Raw genomic sequence first — 13,851 nt, 5'->3', positions numbered from 1 at the left:
CAGAAGGCTCGGCCGATTCCCGTTGTCACGCCTTCCAAGAGCCGCGATTCTACGGGAAAGAGCAGGTGGACTACAACTCCCAAGGTCCCTTGCAGCGGCCAAGGACTACTAATCCCAGCGAGCTCCGCGCCTGCGTTGGGCGGAGCGGCAACATGGCGGCGCCCGGAGCTGGTGACCCTCTGGATGCGAAGCATGGGAAGGCTCCATTAGCTCAGCGTATCGACCCTGCTCGCGAGAAACTGACTCCCGCGCAGCTGCACCTCATGCAACAGGCACAGCTCGCCCAGTGGCAGAAGACGCTGCCACAGCGGCGGGCCCGGAACATCGTAACCGGCCTGGGCATCGGGGCGCTGGTGTTGGGCATTTGTATCCATCCCGTCTGTTCTCCCTACGGGGTCGGGGGCCGGGGAGCGGAAGCACGTAGAGGGTTGAGCCAAGCGTCTAGTGTTTGGGTAGAATGGGGCTAATGCCCAGTTCTTTGCTGTTTTCTTTTTCGAGGCTTTGTAGTCCAGTCTGGACTTGCATCAAGCCCTGTAGCCCTGGCGGATCTTGATCTCGAGATCCTCCTGCCTCAGCTTCTCGAGTGCTAAGATACAGGCGTGAGCCACCGCGTCTGACCTAAACTCTGTTATTCTTAAACTGCCCTTTTCATATGATACAGTAATAACGGAGTCGAGGTCGTGGTTCAGGAGCAGAGGGCGGGCCTCCGGAATACTGATTGGGAGAGTAACCGCAGTGGTGGGGAAAGGCAGTGTTCCTGATCCCGGTGGTTTCCTGAGCCCTTCTCCCCAGATGGCTACACCATCTACTCGATATCTCAGGAGCGCTTCCTCGATGAGCTGGAAGACGAGGCCAAGGCAGCCCGAGCCCGCGCTCTGGAAAGAGCATCAGTGCCCTGAACCTGGGCATTGCCTGTCTCCAGCCTGCCGGAGCCACGCGCAGCCTTTGGCGTGGCGGATGCTGCCCGACACCCTGTGGAAACCGAGGCCGCCTTATAGCATCCCTGGCTTAATAACTTTGGACCATGACTGGGCCCAAGAAACAAGAGGCTGAATTTGGCCACTGTTGGTGTGACATTGGTCGTTCCCCATGCACTGTGCCTAGGGATTGAGCCCGTTTGTTTCCTTGTTTGAGACGTATGCGACCTTGGCTTCCCCCGAACTTCCCGACTTTGTAGTTTTTCCCCCTTCACCTTCCAGGGCCCCAGTTGAGGTGGGGCTGGGGTGGCAGCTCTGTGCAGTGCTGGAGCCTAAAACGGGAAAGGTAGTCAGTTAAGAACAATAAACTTGAGTCATCTCCCCTGGAGCCAAGCTAGTCGGGTGGGTGGGTGGGTGGGGTGTTGGGAGGCATGGCATATTGCTTCGTGCTGGCAAGCTCCACGGGCAGTAGCTACAGTGGTGGCATTGCCCCAGGGAGCTGTAAATGTTTAACTAGAATTACTTTTTCCGTGAGATCTTTCCACCTGATGTAAGGCAGAGAGCACTGGGCCGTTTGAGACTGAACCAGGTCCTTGGGGAAGGAAGGTCATTCTTCTGTCCTCAAGAACACACTTAACCTAACCTTAACTGCTTTTCCCATCCCTTGTTCACTGGGTGAAGGATGAGAGATCAGTGGCCTGCCTTCTTTTCGACTTTCCCTGGTGCCCGCCCACACAGGCCTCGGGTGGGTCTGGAGGGGATCTTAATTGGCCCTTTGCATCACTGAGCCTGCACGTTCCTCATGAGCTGCTGGCGGGAAGCTGGACAGCTGGGCAGCCTCCACCTATGCCCCTGAGCTGTGGTGTTTTGTCCGAGACAGGATCTCACTATGTAGTCCAGGCTGGCCTTGAACATATGAAACTCCCTCCTCAGCCTCTGAAGGGCTGGATGACAGGCGTGGGCCCCCCCAGCAGCCCCCACGCCCCTTGTGAAAGGAGGATCCTTTCGTCCCGCTTCACTCAAGACGGCCCCAGTCCCCAAGGCAGGGCAGGAACAGAGCCACGGTCCTGATCTCGCAGTTTTTATTGGCCACTGCTAACTCGGATCGGCTGGGAGTTGAGCTCTCCAGAAGCATCTGGGCTTGGGTGAGCTGGCCGAGTGGTTGGCCTTTGGCTGGAGTGAGGGTGAAAGGAAGGTGGTGGGCTCCAGGCCTGGCACTGCCACACGGCAGCACAGTCCCCACGTGTGCAGCTGCACTCTCCGCGACGCCATCCCCCACGTGCGGGGTCCTCGCTGAGCTGAGCTGGTCAGAAAAGCATCTGGCTCTGAGAGCACAGGCACCACGGTGGGCCCTGGCAGGCGGAGACGCTGGCTTCTGTTCCGAATTCACTGCAGGGGAAAGGGGCGCTGAAGAAGCCTTCAGGTGGGCAGAAGCAAAGCCACTGGCTGCCCCCTCCCTCAGCTGCGCTCACCATCCTGCCAGCATCCCCGGCGAACGTCACCCCCTTGCTTGCCCGCTGCTCCTGGGAGCCTGTACTGCTGCCGCTCAGGGAGTTTCTGCGCACGATGCCTGCGAGTGGGACCGAGAGGGCCGGGTGAGAGAGGTGCTGGCCCGGGCAGGGCAGGGCAGGGCAGGCCCCCGGGCGGGAGGAAGCGTAGTAGTCCGTAGGGACATCAGGAGAGAGGACGAGGCTGGGCAGCTGCAGGCTCACCAGGGCCCAGGGGCTCAGAGCGCTGCAAGCTGTTGCGGCGGGACGCGGGGAAGCTGCCCTTGGACAGGCGGCGCTGGCGGCTGGACAGCATGGCGGCCGGGGCTACGATGCCTGGCGGGGGCTGCTTGCCCAGCCGACTGTACAAGTCCTCGATCTCCTTCTTCTGGAGCGTCTGGAGCGCCTCCACCTCAGACAGGTGCCTGAGGATGCGGGAAGCGTGAGCACCTGCCCGCCCCACGGCTACTGCCGTGCCTCATCCACCCCACTCACTTGTGCCGCAGGCTCTGCAGCTCCGCCCAGAACTCCTCGTCCTCCCCGCTGCTCTCCGAGTCCTCGCTGCTCAGGCACAGGCTGCTGCAAGAGTAGCTCATCCACACCGGGCTGGGGTGGCCCAGGCCTGGGGGGCTGTCCCCCGTGGGGGGCTCAGAGCCCACATCCCCGTCCTCCACAGCACTGCTCGGGCCCTCGGCAGCACAGCTGTCAGCCAGATACTCCCTGGGCTCCGGCCCACCGGCACAGGCACTGTCCTGGGAGTCTGAGCTTCCCAGGCTCTGCGGAGGGCTTGGCGGCTTGGGGGAGCCGGAGCGTGCAGGGCTCACTGGCCGCAGGGGAGGACGGTCCACTGGTTCCTTGGACGAGGTCACCTGGAAGCGCCCGACAAGCTGGGGCTTCCCCTCTGCAGGAGACAGAGGAAGGAGAGGGGTCCGCAGGATGCAGGAGCCCGGCGTGGGCAGGGAAAGCGTGCGTCACAGGCCTCACCTTCGGAAATGGGCGCCAGTCTGACTTCGCCCAGGAGCGGCCACGCAGGACTTGGGGAGGCCTGCATGGGACGGGTGTGTGAGGAGAGAAACGCCGGCTGCGGCCTCCCAGGTCTGTCACCCCGCCCAGGCTCCTCACCTCACTCTCAGCCTCAGCCCTGTGGGGCAAAAGACTCTCCTGACCTCCAGGAGCAAGCAGAGGCAGAGGCGGCGGGCCAGGCTGGGGGCCAGGGGGTGCTGGAGGACCCTGGGCAAGGACCCCAGAGGAGGGGGACAGCAAGGACTGGGCCACCGTCATCACAGCCAGCGAGAAGGCACTGGCCAGGGAGAGGAGAGGGCCTGTGGTGGTGGGGGGGAGGGAAGGGGGGGAAGGACAGGGAGAGAGAGGGGGACTCTGGGGGCTGCTAGGGGGGGAGCCCCAGGGATGTGGGGGGCTCGGGGCCTGGGCCACGCTGCAGGGAGGCGGAAGCGGGGAGCTGGGTGGCTGTGTGGGACGACTGGAGAGCTGGGTGGCAATGAGCGGACATGGGGGCGAAGCGATGGGGAAGGTGGGGGCTGCAGGAGACAAGGGCGTCCCAGGTGGAGACGAGGAGGCGGAGAAGGCGGCCCAGCTGCACTGTCCCGGGCCAGTGCCGCTCCGGAGCTCTGCTGGGGACGGGGCCTCGTGAGGTTCCAGTCCCCAGCGTCCCTTCCCAGAAGGGTCCTGCGGTGGGCCGGGCAGGGCTGGGACTCCGTACACGCCACTGGGGGGCTCCACGAGGGCGGGCAGGGGAGCCGGCTCCTCCTGAGGGAGACACGGGCCTGGGTCACGCTGCAGAGCCTCAGGCCGGGCTGAGGTGTCTGCCTGGGGCTCCGCAGTGGGCCGAGCTAGCAGGACGGGGTTCCTGGGGTTCAGAAGTGCACACACAGAATCAAGAGGGTGAGGACCAGGGCTGTGGGAGCGTTCTCCGAGGCGCAGAAGAGACGCCTGCTCCTATGTGTGTTCGTGCTCAGAGGGACGAAGACAGGCTCTTAACAGCTGGCGAATCCGGATGAAGCCGCCCAGGAGTTCTCCGTCCCTTCCTGCCACCTCCTCCCCCCGACCCCCCGCCTGAAATTACTTCAGAGTAACAGCTGCTTTTAAAAGTTTACGTCCACCATGCTTCTAGAACGAGAGGCCACAGCTCTCAGCACTCTCAGACGGGGTGAAGGCAGTCTTTAGTCCCGAGGGGAAGGGAGCTGACCTGAGGACGCCCCTGGGGACAGGGCCACTCGTGGAGGGGCCCAGCGGGGCCTGACCTGGGGGCCTGGGGCGTCTTCAGCAGCCTCGGCCGGGCTGGGGTCTCTCTTGAGCAGACTCTCCACCCGCTGGATGACCTCGCGGATCCGCCTCAGGAAGCCGTCGCGCTCAGAGGGCAGGATGAACTCATTGTACACCTGCGAGGGTCACGGGGCGGGAGGCGCTCAGCCACCTCGCTTCTCCGGACCTTGCTCTTCGCCCGGCCGCTCATGCCCCTGCTTTCGCCACTGCCAGCCTCCAGCGAGTGGTCACTCGGTCCCCCTGGGGGCCAGACCGGCGGCGAGGGGAGAAGGGCAGTGGGCAAGGAAAGGCATGAAGTCACGGGCCGCGTGTCGTGAGCACACCAGGTGCCTGGCACGAGCATCACAGTTGCCACCAACAGTTTTCTTTCGGGGGTCTCGCACTTCATGTCAGGGCGAAGATAACCAACGCTCAAACAGGCGTTCAGGAGCCCCAAGGGCACAGGCTTCGAGCCCAGGTCACAGAAAGCCGAGCCCGCGCGCTCTGCACTGCCGCCTTGGGCCCTGCCCACATCAGGCCCGTGACGTGGACACAGAGGGCCCCGGACACCCGCGACAGGCAGAAATAAGCCCAAGAGGTGAACGTCACACCTCACTGCACAAGCACCGGGTGCCTACTGTCTGCCACGCAGGTACCAGGCACTGCGCCTATGGGCAGCAAGAAACGTGGGCCTAACCCTAGGCCCAAACTCGAGTGGAGGGGCCGGGTCAGCACCACCACCTCCCGCGGCGCGTAGGAGCCTTGCCCACAGCGACTGCGCACAGACGCTTCCGGTTTGCGGCTGCTGTGCCGTGGGTACAGCGGCTCAGCTCTGCAGGTGAAAACACCTGGAAACCTGTTTCACGACATGACGGCAACAAACAACAACAAACGGTACATTAAAATGGTTACAAAGGTGAAACTGATGTGTGTGTGTTTGTTTTTGAGACAAAGTCTCACTATGTACTGCAGGCTGGCTTTGCACTCACTGTGTAGCCCAAGCTGGCCTGGAACTCACGGCAGTCCTTCAGCCTCAGCTTCCTGAGTGCTGGGATTACAGCTGTCTGCCACAACTGGCTTGTGTGGTATTTTGTTGTTGTTTACCATGCACACACAAAAACCTGTAGCCAGTGTGGTGACAAGCCTGTAATTTCAGCACTCTGGGAAGCTGAGGCAGGAGGATTGCAAACTGGAGTCCAGCCTGGGCAACTTAGTGACTTAGACAGGCCCTGTCTCAAGGAAAAAGTGGACTGGGAATGGAGCTCAATGCAAGGGCCTTGCGTTTAATCCTAGCACAACAACAATGAAACACTCAGAAGTCTGTAATTGATCACCAACCACCTTCCCCTCAAGAAAGTGCTGTTCCAATGACCTCCTGGCCCAGTCATACAACTCCAGGGTTGGGTGAGCCTGAGACCTTGCCATGGAGGAAGTCTTTGGAACAGGACCTGACTTCCTTTTTTGTCTTTCTGAGACAGGGTCTCGCTATGCAGTTCAGGCTGGCCTTGACCTCACTCTGTAGCCCAGGCCGGTCTTGAACTCACAGTGATCCTCCTGCCTCAGCCTCCTGAGTGCTGGGATCACAGGCATGCGCCACCATGCCGGGCTTGGACTTCACTTCTCTGGAGTAAGAAAAGCAGCCCTTTACAGAGTGCCATATGTGGCCACTTCTCACGCGCTATACCTTCTCAACTCAAGATATCTTTGCCAAACAGGTATTAGCACCTGCAGAACAACTGGGTTCAGAGAAGTTAGGAAACTTGCCCAAGGGGCTGGGATGCGCTCGGGGGCACTGTGCTTGCCTAGGCTGTGTGAGGTCCTGTGGCTTAACCCCCGGCTCCAGAAAAAAGACAGGGAGGGAGGGAGGGAAGGAGAAACTTGCCCCGATTCCCTGAATTGAAGCAGAGCCGAACCCTGAACTGCACGGGGCACACGAGCCAGGCCTTCCGTCGGTTCCACCCTGCTGGCCACAAGGAGACAGCAGAGCACAGGCGGAGAGGACAGCGACACAGCTCCGAGCGAGGGCCCAGCACAGGGAGCGGGGCTGCGGCTCTGAAGGCCACGCTTCCTCGTTTGGTCCCTACTCTAGAACCGCGAGTCGCCACCAGCTCGGACCCACATCTCAGGGGCCTCTGCTGCCGGAGTGAGCTGGTCAGGGGAAGGGATGGAGCCTGGGCTTGCAGGATGCCAAGTGGACAGAAAGACCCGGCTGCGAAGGCTCCAGGGTGACAGACCCCTGGTGACGCAGGAGAGAGTGAGTCCCAGCGCCTGGGTGTGTCCCCTCCCTCCGTCACCCTCAGGGTAGCATCCTCCGCCCCCACTGCTGTGCTCCGTGGGGAAGATGCTGCATGTCTTAGCAGAACCCCTTGTGAAAGCCAGGGTGGGCCTGCTGTGGGCTGCACCCTGCCCCACCTTTCCAAAACGCCTCGCCCGCTCGGCCTGGCGTCCTCCTGATGCTGCCTCCGTGTCGTGTCCTCCGCTGACCCAGCCTCCCCTCCTGCCCTAGCACAGGGCCAGCCGCCGGGCAGTGCTCTGCGAGCCTCTGGGCTCGGCCCAACCTACCGCCCGTGGCCACCCAGGACGCTGCCCGGCGGCTGGCCCTGCTCCCCCTCCCCGGCATCCCCGGCCCCTCTTAGTTAGTTTCTTCTGTCCCTCGCTCTGCGTCCACTCAGCAGATCTTCACGGGTGTCCACGCCCGCAGCGGTCTACATCAGCAGGTCACTGGAGCCCCAGGAACTGGTTTTCACGGAACAGCCCTTCCTCCCTCTGCCGTACCCCATCTCTCTCCTCCATCCGCACCCAGCTTCCGCGGTCCACCGCCCAGCCGGGCCCCCTGGCATAAAGGTCTTGTAAAGCCCACCCTCGTCTCGTCACGTGACACTGCCCTCCGCTAAGACCATGGACCACTTTGCCCTCTACCTGCCCTCCCCCACGTCACCATTCCAGGGGACCCTTCCTGCCCACGACAGTGGCTTCCTCTGGAAGTCCTTTCGGCTGCATGCCAGGTGGCGCCGCCTTGGGAAGCCTCTGCCTGGGCTGCACCTCCAGCTTGTCCCCGCTCCCTCGCCCCACTTGCCTCACACCTCGGGTAAGTCCTGCTTGCTTGGTCCCTGCTGCCCACCCACCCCGTGCTGACAGCCACAGCATCCCACCCCTGGCGTGCCCCGCCTCCGCACTCTGCGGACCCAGTCTGCAGGGCCTCCATGGCTCTGGCTGAGGGGCACCGTGCAGGGCCAACAGACATCTTCCCCGAGGGCAACCACAGGCGACCTCGGCTGCCGAGCTGAGCACCGCACGTCCCCGCCTGGCTGGGCTCCAGCCTGTCAGCACCACCGGGCACCCGCAGAGTCGATCACCCTGTCCTCACCCCCTCACCATGGCAGCGGCGATCTCCTCCGGGCTGTCCCCGTCCAGATCGAACCGGAAGGTCACCATCTTGCTGTTGTGGGTCTGCAGCTGGCACTCAACCACTCTGTCATTCTGGTCTGAGACCTTCAGATTCAAAGTCAGCGAGGGGAAGGTCAATGCCTGTGTCCCGCCACGTGATCCACTCCCGCCAGGCAGACTCCACCCCGGAGTCCGGCCCTGTGAACAGGACTGGCCGCCCAGGGTGCCGGATGCACACCCTCACCCCCCTTTCCAGCTGCTCCCCATGCTCTAGCTCCCGCAGCCCTCGTACATTTGTGACCCGTAGCCGGGATCGGGGTCTGCGCCGGAGTGTCCTCCCTGGGGGCCTGCGCATCCGCCCCAGCCCCTCGCCCATGTCGCTGAGGCCTGACGCCGCGTCTGAGGGACAGCTACAGAAGGCAGGAGAAATGGGTGTCTGAGGGGCCCTGGGACCCCAGAGCTCCCTGCGTCTCAGCCTGGCACCCCAACTCTCACCACAGCATACCTGTCCCCGGGGGAAAAGTCACTGCCGGGGCCCGTGCGTGGGATAGACACCGCAAAAGCCTGAAACGGGGGAGGGCTGTGAGGCCAGGGCAGTGGCGCCGAGGTGCTCAAGGACACCACATGGGAGGACGTCCCGGTGGGAGCCTCCCTGGCGGGGGGCCCTGGGTCACAGGCTTCGAAAGGCCAGGGCCCCACACCACGACGCCCACTCACCGAGGGCAGATGGAGCAGGGGCTCAGAGGGGCTGAAGGGCGCCTCCCCAGGGGGCACACGGGCAGGGTCTGAGGCGTCCAGGAAGCCAGAGGAGCTGAGGTAGCCATCGGTCTCGCAGTCCGCTGGTGGGGCCAAACGGGTCAAACAAAAAGCAAAGACAGGGTGGCACAGGAGGGGGCGTGGCAGGGCCGAGCGGGAGCCGGGGGACAGGGGGCTCCCCACAGGTGGGAGGTGGCCTGAGTGCGTCACCTGGCGGGACTTCAGGGGCCCAGGGAGCAGGAGCTGGGGCCGGGACTCACAGGTGGTAGAGGAGTAGCTGGCGTGGCGGAAGAGGAAGGACTGGTGCTGGTCTGCCTCTGGCTCCTCGGGCTCGGGGGCGAAGGTGCCCGGGGCAGCAGGGGCCACCAGGACGGTCTCGGGCACAGGTGCTGGCTTGGGTGGCAGGGCCTCCAGCTCCTGAGCTCTCCGCAGCTTCTCACGTTTCCGCTGGATGGCGGCGACCCGCTCACGCACTGCCCGGGCCACTGGCTGGTAATCGGCCTCGCAGACCAAGCCCAGGGCCACCTAGGACGGGGATGAGGAGATGGCTTAGGACCTACTGTGACCAGCACAGAGGCTGCCAGAGTACAGCCTGAGCAGCCACTGAGCCGGGAGAGGCCGACGCCCTAACACGGCCACCAACACATCCTGTCAGTGACGCTGAGAGGCATCTGGCGTCCTCACCGCTGCTGCTCGTAGAGGACCCCAGGCTCCCGCCTTCCCGGCCAGGCCTTGGAGCCCAGCCCCCAGGCTTCCGCCCCCATCTCTAGGTCCACTTCCCAGGCTCCCTCCCACCAGCACCCACCCACTGCCTGCTCATCCTCCTCACTCGTTTCAGAACAAGCCCTGCTTGGGTGAGGAGACACCGGCCAAGGTGATCTGACTTAAAACCTCAATGTTAAATGCAGTTTGCCATCCTAGCACTTGGGAGGCTGAGGCAAGAGGGTCGCTGCAAGTTTGAGTCCAGCCTGAGCTACATAGTGAGGCTCTGTCTCAAAAAACCAACAACAAAACCCAAGCCCCACTGTAGCCAGAGACCTGTGTTTCATTTTCACTCTTGAGGGAAGCCTTGTGGAGTGGGTGGTTCTGAGCATGCAGGAGGATGAGAAAAAGAACAAGGGAGGGAAGAAAGGGGAGAGGATGAATTGATGAACCGGTGAGCAGGGCTGCAGGGCGGACAGGTCCGCAGGGGACCAGGACACTGGCAGGGCGCAGTGATTCAGGGCAGGGGGCGCAGTGAGGCCACTCCTGGCTCTGCTCACCATCTCCTGGGCCACCTCCTCAGCCACGTCCCGGCCCAGCTGGAACAAGAACTCGATGGCCTGGTTGTCCCTGGGACGCCCCCCGCGCCGCACATCCTCCATGCGCAGCCAGAGCTTGAGGTCGGGCTTCTGGCCGTCATCCTCCTCCGCCAGCTCCACGTGCACGCCGCGCTCCTCGCGGAAGAAGGCGTGAGCCAGCAGGTCCTGGATGGTGAACCTGGGGGCAGGGGTGAGTGAGCCGGTGCCCTCCCCTCCTCCCTTCCCACCCTCCCAGCCGCGCCCTCGGCCCACCTCTCGTTCTTGTCTGTGCGGATGCAGCCCTCGATGATCTCCTTCACTTCCGGCATCTTCACCTTGTAGAAGCTGTTCGGCTTGGTGCCCTGCGGGGTTGGGGCAGGGACATGAGGCTGGGGGCCTCTGTGTGGGCTCTGGGCATGGTACCCGCCGCCCAGGCCAGGAGCCAGCGTGAGCCTGACAGGGCTCCTGCTGAACGCTGCTCCTTGTGAAACACGGCTGGACCTGCCTGCCCACCTCTCGGGGGGGCTACAAGGGTCTGACAAGAGGTGGGGCCCAAGCTTGCGAACACTCGGGAACTGTGTATGTTATTACTCTAATACACATTGGGGTTTGTGCCTGCGTGTGCACACACGTACCCAATACCCTTCAGTGCACACTAAGGCATCTTTGGGGAGGGGCAGGGGAGTAGGGTTTTGTTATGTAGCCCAGGCTAGCCTCTGAGCATGCCTCCTGTCTCAGCCTCCCAAGTGCTGGAATTACAAGCGTGCGCTACCACGCCAGGCAGGCCAGGGGATCTTATCACCTAGCCTGTGTTTGGGAGAAAATGGCACCAACTGCAGCCCAGCTGGGGCAGGAAAGCAGGAGGGCGGTGGGAACCTGCTCCGAGGCCCCGCCCTCACCGAAGTGACCTTGCGGTAGATCTGTGCCGCATTCTGGCACTCTGAGTACGGGTACTCGGAGGTGGCCATCTCCAGCATGCACATGCCAAACGCATACACGTCCACAGCTTCGTCGTACTTCTCCTCATACATCTCAGGGGCCATGAATTCCGGGGTCCCTGTGAGGTCCACAGGGAGTCAGGCTGCTGTGCCTCCCCCACCAGGGCCATCTCTCCACCTGGCCTGGAGCAAGCTGGCGACAGCCCCGGCCTCAGGCATGCGTGGGTGCCGCCGTTCCCCAGCCTCCCATGGCCCCCTAGCTCCTGTGTGGGGAAAGCCCGAGGGAGGGAGGGAAGGTCCCAGGCTGTTCGGACACAGGAGGGGGGCAGCCACGGCAGCGCTCCTTCTAGAGGGACACACCGATGACACTCTTGGCAAAGGAGGCGCGCTTGAGCGTGGCCAGGCCCAGGTCCCCGATTTTGACAGAGCCTGTGGGGCCGGTGATGAAGACGTTGTCACACTTGAGGTCCCGGTGCAAGATGGGGGGCGCCCGGGAGTGCAGGAAGTGGAGCCCCCGCAGGATCTGGCGGCTCCAGCGCTGAAGGACCCTGGGCTTCATCTCCCGGAAGCGCCTCAGGTACCTGGGCGTGGGCGACACCAGGGTCGAGGTGGGGAAAGGGCCTTCTCCCTGCCCAGGCTGGCCCTGCATCTGCCTCCCACATCACGGCCCCAGGCCAAGCCCTGGGGAGAAACTGAGCCAAGGTCCAAGAATGGGCACCAGGGACAGGAAGGCATGGGTAAGTGTCCGGGGCCGGAAGAAATAACCCCTGTGCCTCAAGGTGGCGAAGTTCAAGGGTGAAAAACGAACTGGATGGAGACTTCCCAGGCAGAGGGGACGCACGCTCGTGCTCAGAGGGAGGCAGGGACACGGCCCAAGACAGGGCAAGGGGGAGAGTGCTGGGAACTAGGTTTGTCTAGAATCAGGAGGCACACAGGAGCCCGGGGCTTAAGTACTTTGAGAGTAGTCTAGCAGCATGGACTTTGTTCCCAGGGACCGGGAAATCTTGACGGGTTTAAAGGAGGAGTCACAGGTTGGAGGTCTGGGCTGTGGGAACACTGGGTACTGAAGGAGGGCAGAGCCAGCTTGGGGGCTGCTGCCAGGGGTGCAAGGGAGCAGGGCGAGGCAGCGGCAGGGAAGACCTGCCCCGGCCGGCACAGCTTGAAAACCTTCTCCCAGGAAAGGACCCTGGCCCGGTGGGCGGGGTAAGTGGTGCGGGGCCCCAGGGGTGCAGGAAGCAGCGGCCCCGCCCCACGCCGCCCCCTGAGCTCACGTCTTGAGCGTGCCTGAGGTCATGAGTTCGGTGACCAGCACGATGCACACCTGGCCCCTCAGCACCGACTTCCACGAGTCGTAGAAGCGGACGATGTTGGGGTGCTGCAGCCCCTTGAGCATCTCCACCTCCTCAGAGAAGCGCTGCCGCTCAGCTCGGGACAGCTTCCGCGTCTGCGGGGTCGGGGGTGAGGTCCGGTCAGGTCTGGGCCCCGGGGTGAGATGGGAGGATGCGGCATGCAGGGCCCCAGAGGGTGAGGACTGGAGCCTGCAGGTGGGGTTCAGTGCTAGCATCACTCTCCCGGTGGGCGGCAGCCCCTACACTCCTGCTGGGTCCCTTCGGGTTGCCCCGAGGACACACCCATCCTGGGCCGGCAGTGGACCCCCACTGGACACAAGCGCCTTTATGCTGCCCGGTCCGGGTTTGCTCAGCTCAATAGCGCCTTTGTGGCCAGCCTGGTGGCCGTGGGGCTGGCAGCGGGCAGGCGGCAGGCAGAGCGCAGGCAAGGATCTGGGGCCACTGAGGGGTTGCCCCAGAAACTGGGAACTGCCAGATTCAGACAGCTGGCGAGGGAGTGAAGGAAGTAAGGGAAGACCCGGGGCCTGGCCCGAGACCCCGCGGGCCTCCCCTCCCCCACGGCGGGCCGGGGCCTGGGCGGGGCACTGGCACGGGAAGGAGCGCGGCCAGGGGCCGGCTCCGTGCCAGGGTGCAAGTGGTGGGCCCTCCCCCGGGGGCTGCCCCCCAGTCTGAACCTGGGCTGCCGGGACACAGCCGGCCAGGTCGTCCCCGCCCACAGCGGAGCGGGCCGTCAGCGGGGAGGTCCGGCCAAGCCATGCCCTCTGGGTCTCAAAGGACGCGTCGGGGCAGAGGGGCGCGCGGCAGGCCCGACTCAAGTGGCCGCCCCTCCGCGCGGCGCGGAGGAGCCCGGCAGTCGGCCTGCTCCAGACCGCCCCGAGCCCCTCCGGCGCAGCCAGGACCCAGCCTCCCGGCCTCCCGGTCCGCGGAGGGGCGGGCTCCAGGGCCCGGGTCGCCGCGAAAGCCTCAAGGAGAAGGGGCGGGGAGAGCGAGGGCAGGCGCCCTGCCGGCCCCAGCCCCGAGCTGGCTCCCCGCCCGGATTTCGCTACTATTTCCAGCTCTCGGGGCCCTGCACACGGATATCTCGGACATCTCGCAGTGAGAGCCCACGCCTGCGGAGCAGCCGCCAGCCACACACCACCTGCCTCAGTTTCTCCTTCTGAGCCCAGCCCGCGTCCCACAGACGGGCCGCCGGCGGGGAGGGTGGGTGTGGGCCCACGGCGGCGAGAGCGTCCTCCCTTGCCGCTGTCCCCTCCCCAGGGCCCCCGGGCCCCCTCCCGAGGCGCCGCCGCACCTGCAGCTCGCACCACGCCACCTCCACCGTGGTGTCGGTGTCCAGGCCCCGGTACACCGTCTTGAAGGAGCCGCGCCCGATCTCGATGTCAAACTTGAGATACCGGCCGTCCGGGGACGTCGCCACGGCCTGAGTCTCCGTGTCCTCCTTCTCCTCCAGCTCCCGCCGCCGCTCCCGGGCCGCG

At 64.0% G+C, this 13,851-nt stretch overlaps 2 protein-coding genes across 2 annotated transcripts in view; one reads left to right on the top strand and one right to left on the bottom strand.

The window, feature by feature from the left end:
* Positions 1 to 67: 67 nt before the first annotated feature.
* Positions 68 to 1,305, top strand: LOC102025968 (cytochrome c oxidase assembly factor 3 homolog, mitochondrial). The gene is made up of 2 exons (XM_005394486.2): positions 68 to 366; positions 793 to 1,305. The coding sequence occupies exons 1-2, from the start codon at positions 153 to 155 to the stop codon at positions 897 to 899; spliced, it is 321 nt and encodes a 106-aa protein (XP_005394543.1). The 5' UTR covers positions 68 to 152; the 3' UTR covers positions 900 to 1,305.
* A 677-nt stretch (positions 1,306 to 1,982) lies between these two features.
* Wnk4 (WNK lysine deficient protein kinase 4) overlaps positions 1,983 to 13,851 on the bottom strand; it is a gene marked incomplete in the record, with an annotated part of 12,978 nt that continues 1,109 nt past the window's right edge. Inside the window, 18 exon segments of the mRNA XM_013519256.1 lie at positions 1,983 to 2,306; positions 2,390 to 2,487; positions 2,630 to 2,829; positions 2,900 to 3,305; positions 3,389 to 3,449; positions 3,527 to 4,171; positions 4,666 to 4,803; positions 8,042 to 8,158; positions 8,346 to 8,463; positions 8,559 to 8,617; positions 8,771 to 8,892; positions 9,070 to 9,334; positions 10,072 to 10,288; positions 10,363 to 10,451; positions 10,989 to 11,146; positions 11,388 to 11,608; positions 12,299 to 12,471; positions 13,668 to 13,851. Coding sequence (XP_013374710.1) covers positions 2,304 to 2,306; positions 2,390 to 2,487; positions 2,630 to 2,829; positions 2,900 to 3,305; positions 3,389 to 3,449; positions 3,527 to 4,171; positions 4,666 to 4,803; positions 8,042 to 8,158; positions 8,346 to 8,463; positions 8,559 to 8,617; positions 8,771 to 8,892; positions 9,070 to 9,334; positions 10,072 to 10,288; positions 10,363 to 10,451; positions 10,989 to 11,146; positions 11,388 to 11,608; positions 12,299 to 12,471; positions 13,668 to 13,851 — 3,274 coding nt within the window.

Source organism: Chinchilla lanigera, unplaced genomic scaffold (assembly GCF_000276665.1).
Source record: "Chinchilla lanigera isolate Chin_1 unplaced genomic scaffold, ChiLan1.0 scaffold00050, whole genome shotgun sequence".
Taxonomy (NCBI): Eukaryota; Metazoa; Chordata; class Mammalia; order Rodentia; family Chinchillidae; genus Chinchilla; species Chinchilla lanigera.
This window is presented reverse-complemented; position numbering and strand designations above follow the sequence as displayed.